Genomic DNA, 26,378 nt, shown 5'->3' on the forward strand with positions numbered 1-26,378 from the left:
AGCTTAGCCTAGTTTAGCTCAAGCCAGCCCAGTTCAGCCCAGCTCAGCCCAGCACAGCCACCTTAGCCTGGTTCAACCCAGCAGCCCAGCACAGCCCAGTTCAGCTCAGCCCAGCTCAGCCCAGCCCAGATCAGACCAGTTTGGCCCAGTCCAACTCAGCTCAACCTATCCCAGTGTAGTTCAGTTCAGCCCACGCAGCCTAGCCTAGTTCAGCTCAGCTTCACTCAGCTCAGGTGAGTTCAGCCCAGTTCAGCTCAGCCCAGTTAAGCCCCATCCAACTCAGTTCAGCCCAGCCCAGCCAAATCCAGTTCATTTCAGCCCAGCCCAGCCAAATCCAGTTCATTTCAGCCCAGCCCAGCCCAGTTCAGCCAAGCTCAGTTCAGATTAGCTCAACCCAGCCCAGCTAAGTCAAGTTCAGCTGAGCTCCACTCAGCCAAGCCCAACCCACTTAGCTAGCTCATTCCAGTTCAGCCCAGTTCAGCTCAACCCAGTTCAGTCCAGCTCAGCTCAGACCAGCCCAGCTAATCCCAGTTCAACCCAGCTAATCCCAGTTCAGCCCAGCTCAGCCCATCCTAGCTGAGTTTAGCCCAGTTCAGCCCAACCAAACTCAGCCCTATTCAGCTCAGCCCAGCCCAACCCAATTCAGCCCAGTTCAGCCCAGTTCAGCCTAGTTCAGCATAGTCTTGCCCAGCTCAGCCCAATTCAGTCCAGCCCAGCTCAGCCTGCCCAGCTTAGCCTAGCTTAGCTCAAGCCAGCCCAGTTCAGCCCAGCTCAGCCCAGCACAGCCACCTTAGCCTGGTTCAACCCAGCAGCCCAGACCAGACCAGTTCAGCTCAGTCCAGCTTAGCCTACCACAACCCAGTTCAGCCTGGTTCAACCCAGTTCAGCACAGCTCAGTCCAGTTCAGTTCAGATCAGTTCAGGTCAGCTCAGCCCAGCCCAGCTCAGCCTAGCCAAGCTTAGCTTGGTTCAGCTCAGCCCATTCCAGCCCAGTTCAGCCCAGTTCAGCCTAGCTCAGCTTTGCTCAGTTTGGCTCAGTCCAGCCCAGCCTGGTTCAGCCCAACCCAGCTCCGTTCAGCCCAGTTTAGCCAAGTTCAGCCCAGCCCAGCCCAGCACAGTCCAGCTCATCCCAGCCCAGCTCAGCTCACCCCAGCTCAGCCCAGCTCAGCCCAGCTAAGCCCAGTTCAGCTACCTCAGTTGAGATCAGCCCAGCTCAACCCAGCTCAACCCAGCTCATTCCAGCCCAGCCCAGCCCAGCCCAGCCCAGCTCAGCTCAGCCCAGCCCAGCCCAGCTCAGGTCAGCTCAGCTCAGCCCAGTTCAGCCCAGCCCAGCCCAGCCCAGCCCAGCTCAGCCCAGCCCAACTCAGCTCAGCCCAGCCCAGCCCAGCTCAGCCCAACTCAGCCCAGTTAAGCTCAGCCTAGTTCAGCCCAGCTAAGTCCAGCTCAGCCCAGCCCAGCCCAGCTCAGCTTGGTTCAGCCCAGGCCAGCCCAGCCCAGTTCAGCCCAACTTGGCCAAGTTCAGCCTAGACCAGACCGTTCAGCTCAGCTTGGTTCAGCCCAGCTAAGACCACTTCAGCCCAGCCTAGACCAGCCCAGCTTTGCACACATCAGACAAGCCCAGCTAGGTGAGCCACGGTGAGCCAACCCAAGACAGTCCCACCCAGGCTGCATCAGATGTGCTCATTAGACCTGCCTGCCCAAGCCCTGTCCATCCAGGTCTGCCCAGCCCAGCCCAGGACAGGACAGCCCCCACTGAGGACAGCATTTCATCGGACCCAGGTCTTCCTGCCTTCGTACCCCCCCCCCCTCGCCCCAAGCTTGGTCAGATCCCCTTGGCTCAGGATAGCCCAGCTCAACCACAAGTGCTTAGCCTGGCCAAGCCTGTCCTATGCAAGGACAGGGTCGCCCCCCAAACCCCTGCCTGTGGTACTTGTGCACCAAGGTCAGCCCAGGTTAGCTCTCCCCAGCTTCCCCCAGCCCACCTACTCCTGCAAAATCAGCCCAGCCTGGCCCATCTCAGTCCACTCAGTGCCACACAGGTGAGCGGAGCCAGAGGGACCAGTCTGGCCCGGCCGAGACTGGGATAGTTGGACCCTTTCCACATAACTCCGACCACTCAAGCTGTGCTGGGCCTGGCCCAGCTAGCCTGGCCCACCTTATTCAGGCTGGCTCAGGCTGCCCAGCTCACATATGTGTGGACGTGGGAAGGCCTGCCCACCACCTGATCCAGCATGGACACAGCTCCCTGTTGCTCTCCCTGGACCCTGGGCTAGCGGTCACTGCCCTGGTTCGTTGCAGGAAGATCCACACCCAGGCCACTGTCCACGCCCTCTGCATGGTCCTTGACCCTGTCAGGCTTGGGTGCTGCCCTAGGCCTGTTGTGCCTGAGGTTCTCAGCCCCTTGCCTTCCTCGAGTTGGTCCTGGGCAGTCTCTGGCTCCCGTGTGTCCCTGTGCGGGGAAGGGATGGCTGGCAGAGGAGCAGCGGTTGGGAGGCTCTGTCCCTGCTGGGTGGGCAGTGGTCCGGATTCGCCTGCCGTTGCTGCGTTTGGGCCAGTGCCAGCGGCTGGGATACCTGAGGCGGCCGCTCCTGCGTCAGGGGCCCGTCCTGGCCTCGGCAGCTTCCTGGACAGGCTCCCGGACAGATGAGGTGAATCATTAGTAACCGTGGGTGTTACATTTGCGATCAGACAATAGGGCCTGGGGGGAGGAGAGCTCTGCCTCAGTGCTCTGGCTAAAAATGGGGTGGGAACCCCCAGGGGCCTCAGCAGCCTGGAAGTTCCCTTTATGTTCTTGGGAAGTCCGTCGCGCACCATCGGGGTCGCTGGTGAGGCCCCTGCGCCATGGAAGAAGCGTGCTCCTCTCCACAGCCCCTGCTGCCCAGCTTGTGGCCTGTCTCCCTCGATGTGGGAGATGTCGACTTGCCGTGCGGCAACCCTCTGGTGGGCGCCGTGAGGCCCCAGGAAGTGGGGAGCGCTGGGCGCCAGCACCGCTGCTCTAGAGGCAGACCTTCAAGGAAAGGGTCGCCCCGTTCTGTGCTCGAGCAGTTGAGGCCCGCGTGGCCACGTGCCCGAGGCGTGGATGCAGGGCTTCCCGGTGGCGTGCCACCCTTGTTCCTGTGTCCCACGGCTCGGAGGAGCGGGCTGGGGGCTGGTCCAGTGGGAGAAGCTCCGGGGGGGAGTGAGCGGGGGCCATGTCCATCTGGGGACAGCAGGCCCTGGTCCCCCACTGGCCACCCTGGACTCCCTGCCGGCAGGTGACCTCCCGCATTGCCCGCACGCTTGCTCCTGTGCTACTGTCCTGCAGCTGGGCTCTTCCTGGGGTGGTACCTGCTGGGCATGGCCCCTGAGGACCAGCGGGGACCTGGGGTGGAGGCTGGACATGGCTGTGAGGTTGGCCGGTGGCTCTGCAAGACCTCTGCAGCCTCTGGAGCCTAGGGTGGACTGTGCCGTGGATCTGTTCTGCGGTGCCCACTGAGGATGTGAGACCACAGCGTGGCTTTGGTGGCCTCTGATTCTGGGCTGTTGGGGCAGCTGGCCCGCTGCTGACACAGCACTGATGTGTGCGGGGCCGTGACAGGCTGGGTCTGGGCTTTACCTTCACCCTGTGGTCGTTTCCTGCAGGCCGTGTGTCCCCAAAACCCTGAAGGCACCCTGAACGCACAAGTAAGGGAGGCCGTGGGAGCCTGCCAGCCCAGCTGGTCAGAGTAGGCTCCTGGGAGACACTGCACTGTCTTGGAGAGAGAGAGAGAGAGAGAGAGAGAGAGAGAGATCAGGATCCCACCCTGTGGCCCACGGTCCCCGCAGGAAGGCTGCGTGAAGGTGGCTCTGTCAGGACTGGTGCCCTCGGGGAGACATCCAGGCTCATTTGGGAGACCCAGAGAGGCTGCTGCAGGGGGCAGAGCCAGGGCCCCGGAGGGCCTGAACATGAGCCCGGGGAACACAGGGCCCCTGCGCCCCTACATGAATTGTGGGAGGCAGAGGGGGAGTGCCCAGTTCCTTGGAAGGGCCTGTGCTTCTGAGAGAAACCACAGGGCTGGCAGAGCACCCCCAGGAGCCTACTGCCCCTGCGGGCCCAGGGCAGGTGGTGCCAGCCCTGGGGCCCGCACACGTGTGAGTGCTGGACTCGGGGCTCTGCTGCCAGAACCCCCCCCCCCCCCCCCCAGCCCCTACTCATTCACCCCAGGCTGTGGGCATTTGGGGCGGGGCTTCAGTGCCCAGCCAGTGTCCTGGCTCTACCCTGACATCACAAGACGTGCTGCTGGTGCGGGGCCGCCCTTGGGGTCCCTTGGTGTCAGAGAGAAAGGCTCTCATCTCTCCCCAGTTCCCACCGGGGGGGCTCAGCTCTGAGTGTACACGTTTGTCTGGGGCTGCGGCCCTGCCACACGGCTGCCCCCACCCGCCAGGCTGCCCCGCTCTGGCCTCTGCCTGCGTCCTGCCTGCAGACAGGAGACAGGCGACCCTGCTGCTTCTGGACTGTGGGTGTGTGCCCGGGTGTGTGCCGGGGGAGCAGGGGGAAGGTGACCCCCGCCCAGCCCTTGGAAGGCCCTGCTGACGGTGGAGGGCTGGGTGCGGGGGCAGTGTGGGCAGGGCGGGCAGGTGTAGCGCGGCATCCACGGTGCCGGCCCGCCCCCGAAGGCGGTTTTCTCCAGACACTCGGAGCCCTTTCAGGTCCGTTGCCGGAGTTGCCGTTTCTTGGGCTTTCTTTCTTCGGAAGGTCCTTGGGTTGCTGTGAATCGTGCCTCGTTTTCGATGACGCGTTCTTAGCAGGTTTCTGCTGACACAGCGGAACACGACTGCTTCCTGGGTTTGTTTGGAGCCCCTGCTGCTGTTCTTGCTGGTTCTAAGGGCTGTGTGGATTCCGCTGCCTTTTCATCGTACGTGCTTGTGTCGTCTGCATTAGTGACAGTGTTACATCTGTCCTTTCAGTCTCAGCAGCTCGTTTTCGTCCGTTGTCACACAGCACTGGCCAGGACCATCTCCAAACTGTTTGACCGCACTGCTCACAGGAAAAACATTTGTACTGTAACCTAACACCATACATATGTTATGAGCAGGTGGCACACGCACGTTACCCTTCCATACATACGTTGTGTGTGTTCTTACGTGGCTGAAACGTCTTCACACGCAACACTTACCTTGGTACGTTCAGCCGATTACGATTTCTGTCCCCACCTGGCTGATTTCAGTCTGCAGGTGGGCCCGACACACGTTGTATAAAGGTCGTGACGCAGCACCCTGGCCTCGTCGCTGGTCTGCACTGACTGAGGGAGGACCTTGAACCCCACGACCTGCCCCTGTGCCTGGACGGCAGCCCGCTCCCCTGCATTCTAGCTGCACCTGTCTGAGGTGGGGCCCCGAACCCCACGACCTGCCCCTGTGCCTGGACGCCTGCCCGCTCCCCCTGCATTCTAGCTGCAGCTGTGGCAAGGACTGGGCTTTGCCCTCAGACCAATCTCTCCAGGGCACAGTCTTCCCCGTGTCTGCCTGTGTCTGCTTGTCCTCTGATGCCTTCAAATCACTGTCTGCCGGGCAGTTTTTCCACTTTATACTTGTGCCTGCAAAGGTTTAGTCTGAGACAACGACCGCCGTTGGAATCAGAACCACTTTCTCTCCTGTGGCTTTTCAGAAATTTTCACTTCTCTGTGACGGGTGGAGCGCAGCGTCCGTTCTGTATGTTTGAGGGCTATTTGGATAGCCTCTGTGAAACATCTGTTCGATTCTCGTGTCCATTTCTCTACCGAATTGTGCGATTTTCCCAATTGATTTGCCGGAGTGCCCTGCACATTCTGGATACTCTGAGAGCGGAATATGTTTACAGGAAATATTTTGCAAGACTTTGAAATGCACCAAAAGATTACTCCTTACAGGGGGCGCCTGGATGGCTCACTCGGATGAGTGTCTGACTCTTACTTTCGGCTCAGGTCTGATGGCGGGGTCCCGGGATCGAGCCCTGCATGGGGCTCTGTGCTGAGTGTGGGGCCTGCTTGGGATCCTCTCTGTCTCTGTCTCTGTCCCTCCCCCTGCACACTCTCTCCCTCTAAAAAGAAAAAGATGACTTCTCCGAGGGACCGGGCGGTCAGCACCCGAGTGCCTGCGGATGGGGCGCCGGGTGCGGCAGCTCAGGCAGCGGGGTGGGCGGGGCTCCGGCGCCTCTGAGGCTCTGGGCGTGTCTCTGCCGGCCCAGCTCCCTGCAGACTCAGATGCCCTGGTTCCCCGGGCAGTGTCTGAGCGTGGGGTGTAGGGGGTGTAGGGGGCCCTCCCCTGTGCAGTGACCGAGCCGCCATCTGGGGGGCCTCTAATAGTCCACTGCCTGCTGCGTGTGGTCCGGGAGCGCGGGGCTGATGTGCCTGCCCCACGCAGGCTGGGGCTTCAGCAGCCCCTGGGGGCGGTCTCGTGGCCCTGTACCCCGCTGATGGCCGGCCGACCTGGGTCCCGGGGGTAGGGAGTTGGGCCAGGGGGCCTGGGGGACCCCGTTCCTCCAGGTCCGCCCGTCCAGGTGGCTCCTGTCCAGCCGTCTGGCTGGCCCGACAGAGACCGCAGACACTCCTCACGGGTGTGGAGGTTGGATGCCCACATCAGGTACCAGCAGGCGTGGTGTCTGGGGGGTCCCCGCTGCCTGGCTCACGGACGGCGTCTTCTCTCTGCCCCTTCACGTGCCGGAAGCGGGGAGGCAGCTCGCTTTTTCATAAGGGCACTAACCCCAGTCGTGGGGGCTCCACCCTGACGACCTCTGGTGCCCCAAAGCCCCGCCTCCTAACACCATGACACTTAGAGCTAGGATTCCAACACACGCAATGTGGGGACACAGTCGCATCCTCCCCTTCCCGCCGCCACCCACGCTGACGTCTGTGCGTCTTGGGCCCCCCGTGGGGACAGGGTTCAGGCGCCAGCTGGTTCCCTCCCAGTGCGAGTGGGAGGAGGGCGGGACCAGGTGGGTCCCAGGAGCAGGAGTGAGGCCAGCCCGCTGGTCCGTGTGTGTGTGAGGTACAGGTGGAGGTGTGAACACGGGCAAAGGGAGATGCGCACAGGCCTGTGTCTGAGCGGAAGCCCAGGGTAGGGGGTCCCTGAGGAGCGGCAGGCAGCAGGAGGCCGACCTCAGGGCTCACCCAGGAGCAGCCTGCAGGGCCTTAGGGGGTCTGAGGGGTTGCATGGGGAGGCACGTAGGTGTGTGTGGGTCCCTGGGGGAACGTGGAGGGGGGGCCCACGTGGTATGGCGTTATTGGAAGGCCACAGGTGGGGGCCTCAGGGCCTGCTGGGAGATTGCTCTCAAAGAGCGGGCGTTCCCGCCCTGAGAGTGGAGGGTATGGTCATGCCCTGTGTTCCCGCGGAGGCCATGGGGTCAACCAGCTGCCGAAGACCCCGGCGTTCCGGTGGGAGGGTGGGAAGGATGGAGACTGATCTCTGGTCCAGGGGATGGAGCGGGGGCCCAGGGCCTGGGGACCGAGAGGGAGGGGGTGCTGGGCAAGCCGTGTGGATGGTGTGGTCTCCTGGAGCCCCCAGGATCCCTGGGGGCCGGGGCGTTCTCCCCACAGCTGCCCTGTATTTGGTGCGGCCCCCACTGGTGAGGCAGCCCCTGCCCACGGGGAGGTGGGAGGTGCTCCCTGAGCGGTCCTGAGGCACCGTGGCCGCGCTGGCCACGACTCTCTGCCCGCCCTGGGCCTCGGCCTGGGCTGTTGACCTGCACACTCAGAGCCCACTCCCCTCTCCCACTGCGTCCCCAGAAGACCGCATCCCCCCGTGCTGGCCTCCCTTCCCCAGGGCCCTTACTGGGAAGGGCTGGCAGGTGTGGTCCCGCCTCTGCCCTCGAGGTGCACGTGTCTCCCACAACCCGGGGCACCTCCAGGACCCGAGACCCCCAGGCACTGCAAGGACAGAATCCCGACTCCATCGCTGCTGGCCAGGGACCCCATGGCCTCCTGACGCCAATGGACTGCCCGCCCCCACTTGGCATTCTTCCTGTAGAACTTGGTCTTTTCTGCCCCCCACCCCCACCCCCACCCCCACCCCCACCCCCGGGTGGTGGTGTTCTCGCTGGGCCTCCCCCCGACTGAGTGTCCTGACCCCTTGGGCTGGTGTCCAGCTTCGCTTACCTGGGACAGTGCTGTTCCCCCGGGCCTCACCCGACCTGGCCTTCACTGGTGCTCCCACCTGGACCCAACTCTCCTGAAATGTGTTCCCCAAATTCAAATCTTGAAGCCCTGACCCCCAGGACCCCAGAATGTGACTGTATTGGGAGATGGGGTCTTTCGAGAGGTAATAGGTTAAAGCGAGGTCGCTAGGGTGAGTCCTGATCCAGTGTGACTGGTCCTCACCATGGACTCACTCCTCCTCTTGTAAGAGGAGGTCGGGGCACAGACACGCATAGCGGGCCGGATGTGTGAGGACACGGCGTCTACATGCTGAGGGGCCACCAGCCCCATGACACCCGGGTCTGCCTGCTAGCTTCCAGAATCGTGGAAACATCAGTGCACGTTGTCCACACCACGGGACTGTTGTGCTTTGCTAGCAGCCCGTGCTAATACACACCCAATAGGTGCCTCTTGCGATGCCCTTGGCCAAGTCAGGATGCTCCCCCTGCGCCCCACAAGGTGTCACGTGACCCCTCGCGCCTGCGGCGCACCTCACCCCCCGGGAACCCCAGGGGCCGGGGGTCCTGCTCCCACGGCTGGAGGGACCGACACACGGCACGGCCAGTCTGTGGATTTCACGGGGCGCGTCAACAGAGGAAGACTTTCCCAGCCGGTTATGGAGTTTTTAAGGATATTTTATTGTCATTAAAAAAGAAAAAAAAAAAATAAGAAAAAAAAAAGAAAGAAAGAAATGCAAATGGAAATCAAGGAGCTCCAGACATTTAAAAAGAATAAAACAAGCTAGCCAAGCTTCAGCAGTGGCTTTCCCATGTGTGGGAGCCCCGGGCGTCTGTCCCTGGGGCTGGGGGCTCTGCTTCTCCTCCCCTGCGTGGCCATCTCTTCCCATGTGGGGGCCCCGACTTGGCACCCACCCAAAGACAGGGCGGAGAGCCAGTCCTGGGGGTCCGCCCGGCCGTGGGCTTATCTCTCTCTCCCACCCCCCGCGTGAGCCTGTTGGGACTCAGGCCCCGGCCACAGGGTGGGGCGGGCTGGGCCTGCCGCCCTGGCCTCCTGCCACCTGCCACCTGTGTCCACCGAGGCTGTGTCCCACTGGCCCGGGGACCAGGTCACCAGACCCCTCTGCAGGAGGCCTGTCTGGCTGGATGTCACTCTGTCCCCGGCATCCACGGGGCTCCTGCAGCAGCCACAGGCCCAGGCCCTTGTCTGCACAGTCTCCTCTGGAGCAGAAGATCTGACTGACCGTTAGTGACACGTCGGAAGCTTCCTCAGGATCTGGGCCGACGTGGCTGCTCTGGGGAAACCCTGAGTCTTGGAGCCTGGCCTGGATGGGGTTCGCACAGGGGCCGGTCCCTGCCAGACAGACACTGGGATCGCCAGCCGCCCGCCTCCTCCAGGATGAGCGTGCCCGCTGACCGTGCGCGGCCACAGCAGTAGCCTGGCGGCCGCCGTGGAGCAGCCAGCGGGCTTCCACCAGCTCAGGTTGGGGCACAACCTGCCGTCCACGCGATTCTCCAAATGGGGGTTCAGGGCGCAGGATGCAGCTCTCAGGGGCCGCGAGGCCAGAGGGCGAGGGCGCAGGCCCAGGGTGGCTGTGAGGTCAGAGGGTGGCGAGGTCAGAGGGCGGGAGAGCAGGCCTGGCAGCAGGCTGATGCACCGGGATCCTGCGCAGGGTCTGGGGCAGCGCTGACACCCGCCCAGGACGGCTGGCCCTAGGCCCCCTGCCCGATCATGTTCCTGTAGTCGGGCGCGATCGTGCGCTTCAGCTCCACCACCGAGGAGAAGATCCACTTCACCTGCAGCAGGAGGGCAGGAGGTGACGTGGTTGGGACCCCTGAGGACAGCCCCCCTTCCAGGCACCCCCCTCCCTGGGACCACTTGAGTGGGAGGGAGTCTTATGGGGATGGCATGGGGACTGGGAGGGGACAGAGGGGATAGTGTGGGAGTCAGTGTGGGAACAGCCTGGGGTCAGTTTGGGAAAAGCGTGGGGACAGCATGGTGACAGTGGATCCACAGCATGGGAACAATGTGGGGTCAGTTTGAGAACAGCATGGGGACAGCATGGTGACAGTGGGACCACAGCTTGGGGTCAGCATGGGGTCTGTAAGGGGTCACTGTAGGGACAGTGTGGGGACAGCATTGGGTCACTGTGGGGTCAGCATGGGGTCAGTCTGATGTGGACAGTGGGTCAACAGTATAGATCAGCATGGGGTTAGTGTGGGTTCAGCATCGGCTCATGGTGGGGACAGGGTGAGGTTAGTGTGGGGACAGTGTGGGGTCAGCATCAGGTCACAGTGGGGACAGCATGGGGTGAGTGTGTGGACAGAGTGGGGTCAGTGTGGGAATAGCATGGGGACAGCATGGTGACAGTGGGTCCACAGCGGGGGGTCAGCATGGGTCATTTTGGGGACAGCAAGGGGATGGCATGGGGACAGAGGGGATAGCATGGGGGTCAATGTGGGAACAGTGTGGGGACAACATGGTGACAGTGGGACCACAGCATGGGGTCAGCGTGGGGTCAGCATTGGGTCACGGTTAGGACAGCATGGGGTTAGTGTGGGGACGGTGTGAGGTCAGCATGGGGTCAGTGTGGGGTCACAAGGGTCAGCATGGTGACAGTGGGTCACAGCATCGGGTCAACATGGGGCCATTTGGGGACAGCATGGGAAGAATATGGGGACAGGGTGGGGTCAGCATCGGGGTCACAGTCAGGACAGTGTGGGGTCAGTGTGTGGGGGGATAGGGGAGACAGCATGGTGACAGTGGGTCCACAGCATGGGGTCTGCATGGGGTCACTGTAGGGACAGCGTGGGGTCAGCATGATGGGGACAGTGGGTCCACAGCATAGGTCAGTGTAGGGTCAGTGTGAGGTCAGCATTGGGTCATGGTGGGGACACCATGGGGTTAGTGTGGGGACAGTGTGAGGTCAGGATGGGGTCAGTGTGGGGACAAGGTGGGGTCAGTGTGGGAACAGCATGGGGACAGCATGGTGACAGTGGGTCCATAGCATGGAGTCAGCATGAGGTCATTTCGGGGACAGCATGGGGATGACATGGGGTAGAGGGGAGAGCGTGGGGGGTCAGTGTGGGAACAGCGTGGGGATAGCATGGTGACAGTGGGACCACAGCATGGGGTCAGTGTGGGGTCAGCATCGGGTCACGGTTGGGACATGTAGGGTTAGTGTGGGGACAGTGTGAGGTCAGCATGGAGTCAGTGTGGGGACAGCGTGGGGTCATTACGGGGACAGCATGGGAATAGCATGGGGACAGGCTGGGGTCAGCATGGGGGTCAAAGGCAGGATAGCATGGGGTCAGTGTGGGATCACAGGGGAGACGGCATGGTAACAGTAGGTCCACAGCATGGGGTCAGTGTGGGGTCACGGTGGGGACAGCGTGGGATCAGCACGGGGTCAGCATGGGGGAGCATGGGGTCAGCGTGGGAACAGCATGGGGACAGCATGGTGACAGTGGGTCCACAGCATGGGATCAGCATGAGTTCATTTCGGGGATAGCATGGGGATGGTGTGGGAGTCAGTGTGGGAACAGCGTGGGGACAGCATGGTGACAGTGGGACCGCAGCATGGGGTCAGCGTGGGTCAGTATTGGGTCACGGTTAGGAGAGCATGGGGTCTGTGTGGGGACAGCATTGAGTCGCAGTGGGGACAGCGTGGGGTCATGGTGGGGTCAGTGTGGGGGCAGCATGAGGTCAGTGTCTGGTCAGTGTGGGGATAGCGTGGTTCCAGGGGGTCCCCAGGGTGGGGGCAGTGTGGGGGCAGCGTGGGGTCAGCACAGGGTCAGCGTGGGGTCAGCGTGGGGGCAACATGGGTTCAGCGTCAAGTCAGTGTGGGGATAGCGTGGTTCCAGTGGGTCCCCAGTGTGGGGACAGCGTGGGGTCAGTGTGAGGGCAGCGTGGGGTCAGCATGGGGGCAGTGTGGGAGCAGCGTGGAGTCAGCGTGGTGTCAGTGTGGGGGCAGCGTGGGGTCAGCGTGGGGGCAGCATTGGGTCACAGTGGGGACAGCGTGGGGTCATGGTGGGGTCAGTGTGGGGGCAGCATGAGGTCAGTGTCTGGTCAGTGTGGGGATAGCGTGCTTCCAGGGGGTCCCCAGCATGGGGGCAGCGTGGGGGCAGGGTGGGGTCTGCGTGGGGTCAGTGTGGGGGTAGCCTGGGGGCAGTGTGGGGTCAGCACGGGGTCAGCGTGGGGTCAGTGTGGGGGCAGCGTGGAGTCAATGTGGGGGCAGGGTGGGGTCTGCGTGAGGTCAGTGTGGGGGTAGCCTGGGGTCAGCATGGGGGCAGCGTGGGGGCAGCGTGGGGTCAGCGTGGGGGCAGCATTGGGTCACAGTGGGGACAGCGTGGGGTCATGGTGGGGTCAGTGTGGGGGCAGCATGAGGTCAGCGTCTGGTCATTGTGGGGATAGCGTGGTTCCAGTGGGTCCCCAGCGTGGGGGTAGCCTGGGGGCAGCGTGGGGTCAGCACAGGGTCAGTGTGGGGGCAGCGTGGAGTTTGTGGGGACAGGGTGAGGTCTGCGTGGGGTCAGTGTGGTGGTAGCCTGGGGGCAGCGTGGGGTCAGCGTGGTGTCAGTGTGGGGTCAGCGTGGGAGCAGCATTGGGTCACATGGGGACAGAGTAGGGTCATGGTGGGGTCAGTGTGGGGGCAGCATGAGGTCAGCGTCTGGTCAGTGTGGGGATAGCGTGGTTCCAGTGGGTCCCCAGTGTGGGGGTAGCCTGGGGGCAGTGTGGGGTCAGCACAGGGTCAACGTGGGGTCAGCACGGGGTCAGCGTGGGGGCAGCGTGGGGGCAGCGTCGATTCAGGGTGGGGATGGCGTGGTTCCAGTGGGTCCCCAGCGTGGGGGTAGCCTGGGGGCAGTGTGGGGTCAGCACAGGGTCAACGTGGGGTCAGCACGGGGTCAGCACGGGGTCAGCGTGGGGTCAGCGTGGGGTCAGCACGGGGTCAGCGTGGGGGCAACGTGGGGTCAGCGTCGAGTCAGTGTGGGGATAGCGTGGTTCCAGTGGGTCCCCAGTGTGGGGTCAGCACGGGGTCAGCGTGGGGTCAGCGTGGGGTCAGCGCGGGGGCAGCCTGGGGCAGCGTGGGGGCAGCGTCGAGTCAGTGTGGGGATGGCGTGGTTCCAGTGGGTCCCCAGCGTGGGGGTAGCCTGGGGGCAGTGTGGGGTCAGCACGGGGTCAGCGTGGGGTCAGCACGGGGTCAGCGTGGGGGCAGCGTCGAGTCAGTGTGGGGATGGCGTGGTTCCAGTGGGTCCCCAGCGTGGGGGTAGCCTGGGGGCAGTGTGGGGTCAGCACGGGGTCAGCGTGGGATCAGCGTGGGGTCAGCACGGGGTCAACGTGGTGAGGTCAGCCTGGGGGCAGCGTGGGGGCAGCGTCGAGTCAGTGTGGGGATGGCGTGGTTCCAGTGGGTCCCCAGCGCTGGGACAGCGGGCCACAGTGCGGGGCGGGGCGGGGACACCCACCTTGAAGAGGGTGACAGTGGCGCTGTAGCACACGCTGAGCAGGAAGAGCGTGATGAAGATAGAGATGGTGGTCCACAGCCCATCCAGCTCCCCGTCCTGGTCCTCCGCACAGCTGTCGTCCAGGAGCAGCTCTGGACAGGAAGGGAGCGGTCAGTGCCATGCCTGCCCATAGGAGTGGTTCCCGGGGTGACGGTCGCGGCCCTCCGTAGCCGCAGGGCACCGGCCTCGGTGCCCCCATCCTCCCGCCTGGGCCCGGCCCGTGGGGACGCGCTCCCTCTCTGCTCCGCGCTGTGCTGGGGCTGTCTGGGGGGAAGGCAGCCTGACCGCCACACCCGTTCTCCTGGGGACCCGGCCCAGAGGGTGGGAGGGTGAGCAGAGCCCAGGGAAGGGTCGAGAGGGTGGCAGGGAGTGACCCTAGCGAACGAGTGGGTGCGAGTGTCAGGCCAGCCGGGGGTGGGGGTTTTGGTGTGTGTGGGGAGGGGACCCAGTGTCCTGGGGAGAAGAAGGGCTGGTCAGTGTGGTCGGCGTGTGGATGGGCTGCTGAGCAGCCGATGGGTGTGGGAGGGGGTGGGGACCAGGCTGGGGTCCACGGTGAGGGTTCCCAAGCCTGGTTCCGGTCTGGGCCCTGGCACACTGTCCCGTGTGAGGCCCGGTGGGTCAGGTGTGCGTGTGTGTGCGCGTGTGTGTGTGTTTGTGAAGGTGGCCCTGCTCAGTGGGAGGGGCTTGTTTTCAGCGTCCTTGTGGGTGTCCGGGATGGTCCCTCCCCTGGGCACTCAGGACTGCTTGCCTCTGCCCGTTTGGGGCACCGGGGTGAGTGTCCCCACGAGTGGACAGGCCTGGCCCCAGGCAGGATGAAGTCAGGAGGGGCCGCCTCATCTGAGGGAGGGTGAGGGCCTGTCCTCACAGCATGGGTCAGGCCTGGCTACTGCACTGGCACAGAGCTACAACTCAGAGCTCTCAAGAGGTCCAGGGGACGGGGGGAGCAGCGGAAGAGGACAGGCCAGCGTCCCACAGCTTGGGCGGGTCCAGACGTGGGAAAGACCGTGCGCCCCGTTCCCTGAGGGGCTCTGGAGGGCTTCTCCGTTCCCTGTCGCCCCCCTGCGGCCTTGAGTAGCCCCTGGCCAAGCCCTCTCTCTGTCCCAGGCGGCTCCCGGCCATGAGTTTTGGCCGCCTGTGCAGACCTGCCCACTCAGGTCCCGGCCCCTGGTGGGACCCGCGCTCCCCTGTGAATGGTGACCCCTGAGCCTCGGAGCCTGGCCTGCCCGCACCTCCCAGAGGCCTGGGTGTCCTGAGCTCTGCCTCGGAAAGACGCACGACAGTGTCACAGGTCCCAGGGCAGTGCTGGGTGCTTTATTTCACGCAGGGTGCCTGCCCGGGGGGTGATGTACACAGGGGTGGGCGCTCAGAGCCCGCAGGGGCCTGCTGGGGGGCCGGGCGCGCTGCTCATTTACCCGGAGACTGGGTGAGGGATTTCTGTGTGTGGTGGCTGTGCAGAGCTTCGTGTGACACCGAGCAGGTGTAGGTGTTTCCCCTCTGCCAGCGGGACTTGTCCACCAAGAGCCTGCTGTACAGGAAGTAGGTCCCGTCGCTGTCCAGCTGGGGCGGGGTCGTCTGGTAGTTGTCTTCTGGCTCTTCCTGTCCGGTGATCTCCCACTCGACGGCAATGTCAGGCGGGTAGAAGCCTTCGATCAGGCAGGTCACACTGACTTTGTTCCTGCTGAGCTCCTCCTGGGTTGGAGGCAGGACGTACACCTGGGGCTCGTGGGGCTGTCCTGTGGGGTCAGAGGTCAGCACAGATGGTCACTCCCAGGGTGGAGGGCTGGCCTGGGTCCGCCAGGCCCCACTCGACCTCCCTGTGCCCCATCTGTCCTGTTGCCCACCTTTGGCCTTGGAGATGGTCCTCTCGATGGGGGAGGGGAGGACTTTGCTGTGGACCTTGCACTTGAACTCCTTCCCCTTGAGCCAGTCCTGGTGCAGGATGGGGAGGACACTGACCACACGGAAGGTGCTGTTGAACTGCTCCTCACGCGGCCTCGTCTTGGCTGTGTGCATCTCGGTGTTATCCACAAACCATGTGATCTGGACATTGGAGTCATCTGGGCCCAAGTCCACCACCAAGCACGTGACCTCGGGCGTCCGGGAAATCGAGAGGGTGTCCTTGGGTTTTGGGGGGAAGATGAAGACGGACGGTGCTCCAGGAATCTCAGGAACTGGTGTGGGAGACACAGTGCAGGGGGTCAGCATTTGGGGGGGCTCCTCTTGAACATTCCCCCCACCAGGCAGTTCCTGGATGCGGGCCATGGCCTTGGTGTGCAGGGCGGTGCCCTGCTGACTCACCTGGGCATTTGGGACCTTCCCGGGATTTGGCCTCTATTGTGGTTGCTATATTGGGTACTGCAGAGAGACCAGACTGGAGGTTAGTGGGGGCCAAGGGTGGGGACAGCTCTTGGGGTAGGCTAGGTCAGGGCAGGTCAGGGGGGCGTCCCCAGACTGGTGCCTGCCAGTGGAGATGAAGTATGGTGGGGGTGTGCGGCCTGTGCTCACACTGGACCAGGCAGCCAGGCCCAGAGGCCCTCCTCCCCGAGCTTGGGGGACAGAGGTGCCTCTCCTGTGCCCCGGGGTCCAGGTGGACCAGCTGACCTGGCGTGGTCTGTCTCCCAGTGGACACCCTCTTACCGGTCTTGTCCACCTTGGTGCCGCTGGGCGGGTGGGCCACGTTGCAGGTGAAGGTCTCACTGAGCCACCTGCTGGAGGGCACTGTCACCATGCTGCTGAGAGAGTAGAGCCCCGAGGCCTGCAGGACGGACGGGAAGGTGTGCACACCGCTGGTCAGGGCGCCAGAGTTCCAGGACACGGTCACGGGCTCAGGGAAGTAGCCTAACACCAGGCAGGCCAGGGCCACGGTGGAGCCAGATGTGGTCTCGCAGCTGGGGGCCAGTGGGAACACCGATGGGGGCGTGGTGGAGGCTGCAAGAGAGGAGGCCGTGTGACCACAAGGGTCTCGCTCCTGGGAGGGTCCGGGCAGGGTATCAGGTGCGCGGGCTTGGGGTGGCCCTCCAGGAAGTCTGCAGACCGGCCGCCCGGCGTAGCTCTCCGCCGCCCCAGGGCCTCGTGTTTCTGCGGCCGCAGGTGCTGGCCCCATGGGCCCGGTCGGTGCTGGGTGACCTCCTGCTGGATTAGAGTCTCCTGGGCCCAGCCCCTGGGTCCCCACTCGGGCTTCCTGTGGGTGCTCGGCCTGACCGAGCCATCCGTCTGAGCTCTGACCGGTGGCCCCTGCTCCCAACGGGCCTCTGCTGAGGCCCTGAGCCCACTGCCCTGTTGTCCCAGCCTGAATCTGCCCTGGGCCAGCGGGACCTTTCTTGAACACAGCAGGCCTCTGCCACCCGCTGCCCGTGCCCCTCAGCCCGGAGTCCTCGTCGTGGCCTGCCGTCTGCCCTCCAGGCCTCACATCTTCTGGGTCAGCTCTGCAGCTAAAGCGCCCGGGCGCCGGATCCCGTGCCTGCCCTGAGCCCCTCTCAGGCCTTCCTGGGCTCACTCAGTGCCCGTGCCCTGGGGCCTGTCCAGCTCCTCCCTGTCCCCAGAGCCCTCTTTCAGCCGAGGTCTTTCCTGAGCCTGCCTGCCCCTCAGTGCCGGTGGGAGCCTTGCCCCGCCCTGGCTGTCCTCTCGTGCACGGTGCCACACCTCAGACCCCACGTCCCCAGCCAGACCCGACCCCTCTGCTAAGTCTGATGGCCCTGCCTGGCCTCCCCTCCCACCCACACTCCAGGCTGGCGGCCCTGCCTCAAACTCCCAGGCTCCCCCCTTCCCTGCACCGGGTCCACTGCCCTGAGCCACCCCTCCTGGCTTTGTCATGTCCAGCCTTCTGTCCCCCATCCGCACGAGCCTCCAGAGCGGGGTCAGCGCCCCTGAGCCTAAGATTGTGGCCACCGCTGTCCCTTCAGCCCCAGAGACCTTCCTACCCAGGCTCGCCTCTCCCCCCTACCTTGTCCACCGGGCCTCAGGCGGCTCACGCCCTCCCGTGTCCAGGGAGGCTCACCTGGGCCCCGCCCTCGTGGTCTCTGTGTGCCGTACCGCTCAGCTCCCACCTAGTCCAGGGCTGCTCTTAGCTCAGTCCTTCTGCCCTTCACCCCTGAGGCTCCTGGGGCAGCCCTTGCCCCTCCTGCCTCCCCCTTGCCCCTGCTCACCCTCACATCCCCTGCCTGCTCCCCTGAGCTCCTGGTGCAGCCCTGCCTCTCCTGCCCTCTCCCTGCCCTTCCTGCTTTCCCCCTGCTCCTCCTGCCCTCCCAACCCCCTGCTCACCCTCACAGGCTCTGCCTGCTCCCTTGAGCTCCTGGTGCAGCCCTGCCTCTCCTGCCCTCCGCCTGCCCCTCCTGCCCTCTCCCTGCGCCTCTTGGTCTCCCCCTGCTCCACCTGCCCTCCTAACCCCCTACTCACTGTCATAACCCCTGCCTGCTCCCCAGAACTCCTGGGGGTGTCCCTGCCCCTCCTGCCCTCCCCCGTGCCCCTCCTGCCTCCCCGCTCCCCCTGCTCACCTGCACAAGCTCTCTTGCTCCCCTGAGCTCCTGGCCTGGTGGTAGCTCCGAGCTGTCTGTGCTCCCCATAGGTTCACCTCCTCCTAGCAGCTCCTCCACCTGCCCCCACCCCTTTGCCTGGCCCCTCATGCTGAGCCCAGGCCTTGGATCCTTCTAGCTTCTTGCCTCTGCATGTCTGAGACCTGGTCCTGCCAGTTCAGGCCTCAGCTCCCCCTGCCCTGCAGCACTCCTAACCTCCCCCTGCCCTGCCGCCCTCAGCACCTCCTGGCCAGAACTCCCACCCCCGAGCCCCTGCAGACTCCAGACCTCACCAGAACCCTGCCTTCTGCAGGAAGCTCTCTCAGCTCAGGTCCCTGGGGACAGTCCAGGGTCACTGTGTCCTCCTGCCTACAGCTTGTCGGAAGCAACCCTGCCCCACAGCAGCCCCTGCCCCTCTTGCCGTCCCCCCGCTTCCGCTCACCCTCACAAGCTCTGCCTGCTCCCCTGAGCTCATGGTGCAGCCCTGCCTCTCCTGCTCTCCCCCTGCCCCTCTTGCCCTGCCCCCTGCCCCTGTGCACCTGTACCACCTCTGTGTGCTCCCTGGAGCTCCTGTGGCAGCTGCCTGTCCCTTCTGCTCTCCCGCTGCCCCTGCTGTCCTTCCCCTGCCCCTGCTCACCTGTACCAGCTCTGTGTGCTCCCTGGGAGCTCCTGGGGACAACACTGCGCATCCTGCCCTCGCTCCTGCCCTCCTGCCCTCCCCCTGCCCCTCCTGCCCTGCCCCCTGCCCCTGCGCACCTGTACCAGCTCTGTGTGCCCCCAGGAGCTCCTGGGGCAGCTGTCTGTCACTTCTGCTGTCCTCCTGCCCCTCCTGACCTCACCCTGCTGCCCTTGCTAACCTCCACAAGCTCTGCTGGCTCTCCCGAGCTCCTGGGGCAGCCCTACCTCTCCTTTCCTCCCCCTGCCCTTCCTGCCATGCCACTACCCTCCTGCCCTCCCCCTGCCCCTCCTGGTCTCCCCTGCTCCTCCTGCTCTCCAACCCCCCTGCCTACCCTCACAAGCTCTGCCTTCTCCCTTGAGCTCCTGGGGCAACCTTGCCTCTCCTGCCCTCCCCCTGCCCCTCCTGCCCTGCCCCCTGCCCCTGCTCACCTGTACCAGCTCTGTGTGCTCCCAGGGAGCTCCTGGGGCAGCCCTACCCCTCTTGCTCTCCCCCTGCCCCTGCTGCCCTCCCAGGAACCCTGCTCACCGGCAGAAGCTCTGCTGGCTCCCCTGAGCTCCTGGGGGAGCCCTGACTCTCCTGTCCTCCCCCCAGTCCTGCCTGCCCTGCCCCTACCCTCCTGCGCTCCCCTGACCCTCCTGCTCTTCCCCTGTCCCTCCTGTTCTCCCACTGCTCCTCCTTCTCTCCCAACCCCCTACTCATCCTCCAAAGCTCTGCCTGGTCCCCTGAGCTCCTGGGGGTAGCCCTGTCCCTCCTGTTCTCCCCCTGCCCCTTCTGCTCTCCCCTTTCCCCTGCTCACCTACACAAACTCCACCACTGGTCCTTGGAGCTAATGGACCACAGCTGCTTTCTGCCCTTGCTGCCCCATGACTTCTCCCCCACAGGCGAGCTCAGCCCGCAACTACTGTGTGTTCTTAGGGCTGCCCCGGTCTCAGCTGCCCATCCCAGACTCCTTAGCCCAGGTTTGGCTCCTGACCGTCTGCCCCTGTGCAGGGGAGAGCGCACGGGAGCCCCTGCCAGCCCCTCGTGCTCTGTCCCTGCTCATCTGCTGCAGTCCAGGACCCCATGGCCAGCACCTCTGACCCTGGCCTGGGGCCAGAGCCAGCCCCAGTGTCCGGGACAGGACCCTCGGGCCATCTGGGGTCCTCTTCTTCCCCTGTGCTGGGCCGGCCTCTCCCTGTGCCCTCACCTTAGGCCTGTCTGTCCGTGTCGGCCTTGGTCCTGCAGTAGCTCAGTCTAGCCCAGCCCTGGGCTCCCAGCACAGATGGCAAAGGGCAGGCCTCAGGCCCACCATGGCCATCATGTTCCTTGAAGGCCCAGTTGCCATGTCCGGTGCGTCCAGCAATGTTGGCGGGGGCGCTCCTGCCCGTGCTTCCCTCGTCCCTGCCCTGGCCGGTGCCCTGGCCCCCAGGCAGCCTGTGTCCCCCATGCTGGCTGCTCCGGCCCCTCCGTGGGGCCCCGTCTCTCCTTGGCTCCTGCGCTGCTTCTGCTGCCCCCACGCCGCCCTCTCTCCATGCGGAGCCTACTCACCAAGGGCTGGGGCGATGGAAGGCTGGCCCCAGCACCTCGGCCCTTCCGGCTCTGGCCCCAGGCACATGTGGCTCCTTGTGGCTGAGCTCTGTGCCCATAGCCCCCTTCCTAGCCCCCAGGCAGCCGTGGGAAGACTAAGAACAGGATTGAAACTAGGTGGCTCGGCGACACGCTTCCTGAAGTTCCCTTTTCTTCTGGGTACTTTCTGTCTCAGAGGGCCTGGGTGTGCGGGGGTGGGCTGTGGGGGGTGGCTGGGGTCCCAAAACAGGACACAGGAACCCCGTTCTCACCTGGGCGTGTGGTGTGGGCACAGGTTGACCCACCCATAGCCTGAGGCCCCGCCCTGGGCCTTGTCCCGTCCACTCAGCAGTGTGGCCTCCCTGGTGGGACGCTGTCTTCCTCTGGCTTCAGCCACGGTCACGGTCATCTGCCCATGGTCAGAGGGAAGCTACTACCCTAGAGGACAGACAGAAGCCTGATGTGCAGGGACAGAGTTTGTGGTGGTCACCGGACCTGAAAATGTCCCTGCAGCTGAGAGACCCTGTGTGGTCCCTGTGCTGCCCGTGCAAGGGGGCCGTGAACCCTCAGCCCCTGTGTTTGGACAACCACAGTGTGCACCCCAGGCTGCCGCTTACTGCGGTGTTAGGCCTCAATGGGGACGCCTCCGCACCACGTCCAAGTCCCAATCCGGGCCTGCTGGGCTGTGGGTGTGCCTGGAGCCCTCGGCCTGTGGTGCGAGGCTCTCTGCCCTGCGCACACTCATGTGAGCGAGGGCTCTGGGCTCCTCCTGGGGTCTGGGGCCTTGGCTGGGTGGGTCCGGCCCGCTCGGTCCCCGGGGCTCCCTAGAATGGCACCTTGGCCGTAGCTGGACGGCTGCACTGGGCCCAGGGCCTGACTCCCACGAGAAGCCATGTCTCCTTAGGTCCTGATCTTAGGAATCCAGCAATGGCTCTTCTGTGCCCCCATCCCCACGGAGTTCACAGAGACCCTTGGGCTTCTGGGGAGGGGAGCAGACCCCCGCCCCCTGCGTGGGGCAGGACAAGGTGATGGAGGAGCCCGTGGTCCTGGAAATACTGCAGTGGCCACTTTGCACATGCCATCGGTCACAGCGTCGGTGAAGGGAGTGTGCACCCCACACTCCGGGCTCCCGCAGCCCGGCCCCCTCTCGCGGTGCCCGGCAGTTAGGGTCCTCTGCAAGCTGTGGGCCCCTGGTTGCTCAAGAAGCACATCCATCTACACAACTCTGGTCAGATCACCGGAACCGATGAGTTTGGCAAAACCCTCGAGGGTGTCCCGGCTACCGTGCGTTAGGGACATGGGGCCCCAGGCACCTCTAAAGGCAGGGTTTTGGCAAGACAAAGTGGCACATCGTACTTCCCTTGGACAGCTAATTCCCTCCCCTGGTCCCCATGCAGTGCCCCTGGCGTGGTGCCGGTCGCTGTCCCTCGTGGGGTCATCACGGGGCTCTGGGGCACCTGCTGTGGCGGATCAGTGTGGGGGAGGGCTGCCTCGGCTGCCGAGGGCGTGGCAGTGGGATGTGGGCCGTCAGGCGCTGGGTTTTGTCAGAGACCACACACCCGTCCCAGCCTAGGTTTGCAAGGCCCGTCCTTTCCAGAATAATCCTTTCACAGAAAAGTTGGTGAGGCGATGAAATTACCTAGTGTTGACGCTTTTCAACCATCGCGCTGAACTCTGGGTTTGGCTTTCAGAAACATTCACCGTGTGGTTACAAGAACAAAGAGATGCTTTGGAGGTGTTCACGGATGTCCCTTCCAGGGGCCTCTCCCCGACCCGCGGCGTCAGAGCCTGCGGTGGTGGTCGTCCAGGGCAGCCGTGAGACACCAGCCTGGCCCGGGGCCTGGCTCATTCCAGCCTGACTTGTTGCCATAGCGTCTCAGCAACCCCTCCCCTCCCCTTATGGGCACCTGCTTCCAGGCGCCTGCAGATGCTTACTGTGTATATGCAGTATTATGTGCAGGCATATGAGGTATTTGTGTAGTACCCTCACCTGGATGGTGCGGACCATCTCCCCCCGCCGGGGGTGCCTCTTTCAAGCAAAGTGACCTTGGGCGACATGATATTCTTTCTTACAGACGGTGGAGGAGGGCTGGGGCTGCCAGGCCAGCACACACACCTGCCCTCCTCGTGGCAGGGCCACTGGAAGGTCTGTCCGTGCCGAGAAGCCCTGCAGTCGGCACCCCGTGAGCACATGTGGGCCGTGTGCCGGCCCGTGTGCCCCGAGGGGAGGGAGCAGCTGGAGAAGGCTACACGCTGCACCATCCGCACCGCGTGATGTGGGGGACAGCACATGTAGTGTGACGGCGAGAAGGTCAGCGGTTGCCGGGCGTTTGGGGGGAGGGAGGAAGGAACAGGTGGGGCAGAGGGGATCTTCGGGCCGGGCGATTCTTCTGTAGGAAACGGTAGTGGGGGAGACACGAGGACAGCAGCCTGAACAGCAGGCTGACTGGGGCAGCACCGCGGACAGGGTGCAGGCTCAGAGAACCTACTAGGGGTGGACCTTACTGTGAACTCCGGACTTTACTCAGCTGTAATCCGTTCACATTGGCTCATCGTTCGCAACAAACGTGGCACACGGGTGTGAGCTGTTTATAGTGCACAGACTGTCCCATCCCCGTGCTCCACGCCCAAAGCCACCAGAATGTTGTGCGTCAACTGTACTTCAATAAATTAAAAAACAAAATCTATTTATTAAAAGAAGTCTTTGTGCCGTACAGAAAAGCAAAAGCACCTGATTGCCCTGCGTGATGTTGAGCTCGCTGTGGGTGGAGGTCACCTTGCCCTCCTGCCTGCCGGGGGCAGCGTACGGGAACATGTTCGTGGCCTTCTGCCCATCCACCAGCCGGGTGACCTCCATGTCACCTGGGACGTAGCCGGAGATGAGGCACAGGAGCTGGATGGTGCTACGGGTGTCACCGAGGGGGTCACACGAGGAGTGGAAGAGCTTCACGGTGGGGGGAATGAAGTTCATGGCACACGCTAGGGGTGAAGGTCGCAGCGTGGCGTCAGCCCCCTGAGCCCACGACACCCACGTGCCCGCCCAGGCGCCTTCCTCCTCTCCTAGCCGCTCCCGCCACGCCTGCCTCCCTCCTCCAGCCCGACCCTGGCTCACCGCTGACGGTCTTGTTGATGGTGGGGGACTCCGCGTGAGCCACACTGCAGGTGAACTTCTGTTTGGCCCACTCGCCCCAGACGGTCACGTGGCTGGTGGTGGTGTAGAGGCCAGAGGTCTCCTGGAGGGTGGCGGGGAGGGTCACGACGCTCTTGTTCAGGGACCCTGCATCCCAGGTCACGGTCACCGGCATCGGGAAGTAGCCCGTGACCAGGCAGCCCAGTGTCACGGACGGGGCAGTGGCGATGGTGCCTTTGCAGCAGGTGGCCAAGGGGAAGACGAGGGGGGCCTGGATGGAGGCTGTGGGGGCAGAGGCAGTGTCAGTGCTGACCGGCGGAGTCTGAGGGGGAGAAGTGTGGGGCAGAGCGGGGTGGTCGGGTGGAGGGGCGCACGGGGACCCCTTCTCCAGCCTCAGGGGGCAGATGCTCATTTTGGACTCTTGTTCCCCGAGTCTGCTAGCAACGCCCTCCCACGAACCCCTGTGTCCCTGCCAGAAGCAGGGGTGTTCTTACCTTTGGCCAGGACACCCTGCCCGCAGCCCTGAGTGGCAGGAACGTGGGGTTCTTGGGGAGCAGAGGTGTCTGACTCGTGTCCTGACCTGCGGAGGCTCCGGGGAGCCCGACTACAGGCCCCACTCATAGCAGAGCCCAGATCAGTCCTCCCCCACTCCCCCAGGTGGTGACTCCTCCCCGGAGCCCAGACCCCAGCTCATTGTCCACGCTGCCCCCTCAGTCCAGTGAGACCGACCAGTCCACGTGGCCTCGCGTCAGGACGGCTGAGAGCAGTGATACTAACCCGCTCCACACCCAGCCTCACTAGCTCTGCTGATTCAGACCAGCTCAGGTCACGGGAGTCCGCCTTGGTCCGGCCTGGCCCACGTCAGCCCAGGAGACCCGATTTCAAGCAGGCTAACTCATCTGAGTTCAGTCCACAAACTCCACCAAAATCCTTCAGCTCCGTTTGGCTCAGCCTGCCAGCCAGGCTTGTCGTACCTGCTCAGTCCCACTCAATGTAGCCTCACTGACCTTGGCCACTGGACCTAGCAAAACAGTACACCCTGCTTGACTCACTGATGCCTGATTCAGCCAGACCAAACCAACTAGCTGAACCCACTTTAGCTCAGCCCAACCCAGTAGAGGCCAACTCAGCCCAGCACAGTTCAGCTGAGGCCAGCTCAGTCCAGCTTAGCCCAGTTCGGTTTAACCTGGTTCAGCCCAGCCCAGCCCAGCCCAGCCCAGCCCAGCCCAGTTTAGCCCAGCTTAGCCCATCGTAGCTGAACTGAGCCCAGTTCAGCCCAGCCCAGTTCAGCTCAGGCCAGCTCAGTCCAGCTTAGCCTAGTTCAGTTCAACCTAGTACAGCCCTGCCCAGCCCAGCCCAGTTTAGCCCAGCTTAGCCCATCCCAGCTGAACTCAGCCCAGTTCAGCCCATCCCAGTTCAGCTCAGGCCAGTTCAGTCCAGCCTAGCTCAGCACAATTCAGCCCAGCCCAGCTCAGCCTAGCTCAGCCCAGCCCACCCTAGTTTAGCCCAGCTTAGCCCATCACAGCTGAACTAGCCCAGCTCAGCCCAGCTCAGGCCAGTTCAGCTCAGCTTAGCCCAATTCAGCCCAGGTCAGCCCACTTCAGCTCAGCTTAGCCCAGTTCAGCCCAGCTCAGCCCAGGTCAGCTCAGCCCAGCCCAGCTTAGCCTAGTTCAGTTCAACCTAGTTCAGCCCAGCCCAGCCCAGCCCAGCCCAGCCCAGTTTAGCCCAGCTTAGCCCATCCCAAATGAACTCAGTCCAGTTCAGCCCAGCCCAGTCCAGCTCAGCCCAGCCCAGTTCAGCTCAGGCCAGCTCAGTCCAGCCTAGCTTAGCACAATTCAGCCCAGCCCAGCTCAGCCTGGCTCAGCCCAGTTCAGTTCAGCTCAGCCCAGCTCAGCCCAATTCAGCCCAGCTCAGCCCAGCTCAGCCCAGTTCAGCCCAGCCCAGCCCAGCTCAGCTCAGTTCAGCTCAGCTCAGCCCAGCACAGCCCAGCTTAGCCTAGTTCAGCTCAACCTAGTTCAGTCCAGCCCAGCCCAACCCAGCCCAATTCATCTCCGCCCAGTCCAGCCCAGCCCAGCCCAGCTTAGCCTAGTTCAGTTCATCCTAGTTCAGCCTAGCCCAGCCCAGCCCAGTTTAGCCCAGCTTAGCGCAACCCAGCTGAACTCAACCCAGTTCAGTCCAGCTCAGTCCAGCTCAGCTCAGCCCAGCTCAGCTCAGCCCAGCTCAGTGAAGCTCAGCCCAGCCCGGTCCACCTCAGACCAATTCAACTCAGCTCAGCCCAGCTCAGCCCAGCTCAGTGAAGCTCAGCCCAGTTGGCCCAGCTCAGCACAATTCAGGCCAGCCCAGCTCAGCCTAGCTCAGCCCAGTTCAGTTCAGCTCAGTCCAGCTCACCTCAGCCCAGTCCAGTCCACCTCAGACCAGTTCAACTCAGCCCAGCCCAGCTCAGCTCATCTTAGGCCTGCTCAGGCCAACTCAGCACAATTCAGTCCAGCCCAGCTCAGCCTGCCCAGCTCAGCCTAGGTTAGCTCAAGCTGGCCTAGCTCAGTCCAGCTCAGCCCAGCTCAGTCCAGCTCAGCCCAGCTCAGTCCAGCTCAGTTCAGCTCAGCCCAGCTCAACCCAGTTCAGCCCAGCTCAGTCCAGCTCAGCCCAGCTCAGTCCAGCTCAGTTCAGCTCAGCCCAGCTCAACCCAGTTCAGCCCAGCTCAGTGCAGCTCAGCCCAGCTCAGTCAAGCTCAGCTCAGTTAGCCCAACTCAGCACAATTAGTCCAGCCCAGCTCAGCCTAGCTCAGCCTAGTTCAGTTCAGCCCAGTTCAAATCAGCTCAGCTCAGCCCAGCCCGGTCTACCTCAGACCAGTTGAACTCAGCCCAGCCCAGCTCAGCTCAGCTCAGCTTAGCCCAGCTCAGCCCAACTCAGCACAATTCAGTCCAGCCCA

General features: G+C 63.7%; 2 protein-coding genes across 2 annotated transcripts; both read right to left on the reverse strand.

Annotated features, from left to right (window-relative positions):
* Positions 1-8,813: 8,813 nt before the first annotated feature.
* Positions 8,814-14,727, reverse strand: LOC131517861 (uncharacterized). Its single transcript, XM_058740531.1, has 2 exons — positions 13,546-14,727; positions 8,814-9,882 (listed from the first exon to the last, which is right to left on the reverse strand). The coding sequence occupies exons 1-2, from the start codon at positions 13,781-13,783 to the stop codon at positions 9,332-9,334; spliced, it is 789 nt and encodes a 262-aa protein (XP_058596514.1). The 5' UTR covers positions 13,784-14,727; the 3' UTR covers positions 8,814-9,331.
* Positions 14,728-14,866: 139 nt separating this feature from the next.
* Positions 14,867-24,070, reverse strand: LOC131518008 (uncharacterized). The gene is made up of 7 exons (XM_058740598.1): positions 23,944-24,070; positions 23,432-23,731; positions 22,990-23,298; positions 16,222-17,079; positions 15,883-15,939; positions 15,426-15,755; positions 14,867-15,317 (listed from the first exon to the last, which is right to left on the reverse strand). The coding sequence occupies exons 1-7, from the start codon at positions 24,068-24,070 to the stop codon at positions 14,989-14,991; spliced, it is 2,310 nt and encodes a 769-aa protein (XP_058596581.1). The 3' UTR covers positions 14,867-14,988.
* Positions 24,071-26,378: the final 2,308 nt, after the last annotated feature.

The sequence above is a fragment of the Neofelis nebulosa genome, chromosome 7 (assembly GCF_028018385.1).
Source record: "Neofelis nebulosa isolate mNeoNeb1 chromosome 7, mNeoNeb1.pri, whole genome shotgun sequence".
NCBI classification, from domain to species: Eukaryota; Metazoa; Chordata; class Mammalia; order Carnivora; family Felidae; genus Neofelis; species Neofelis nebulosa.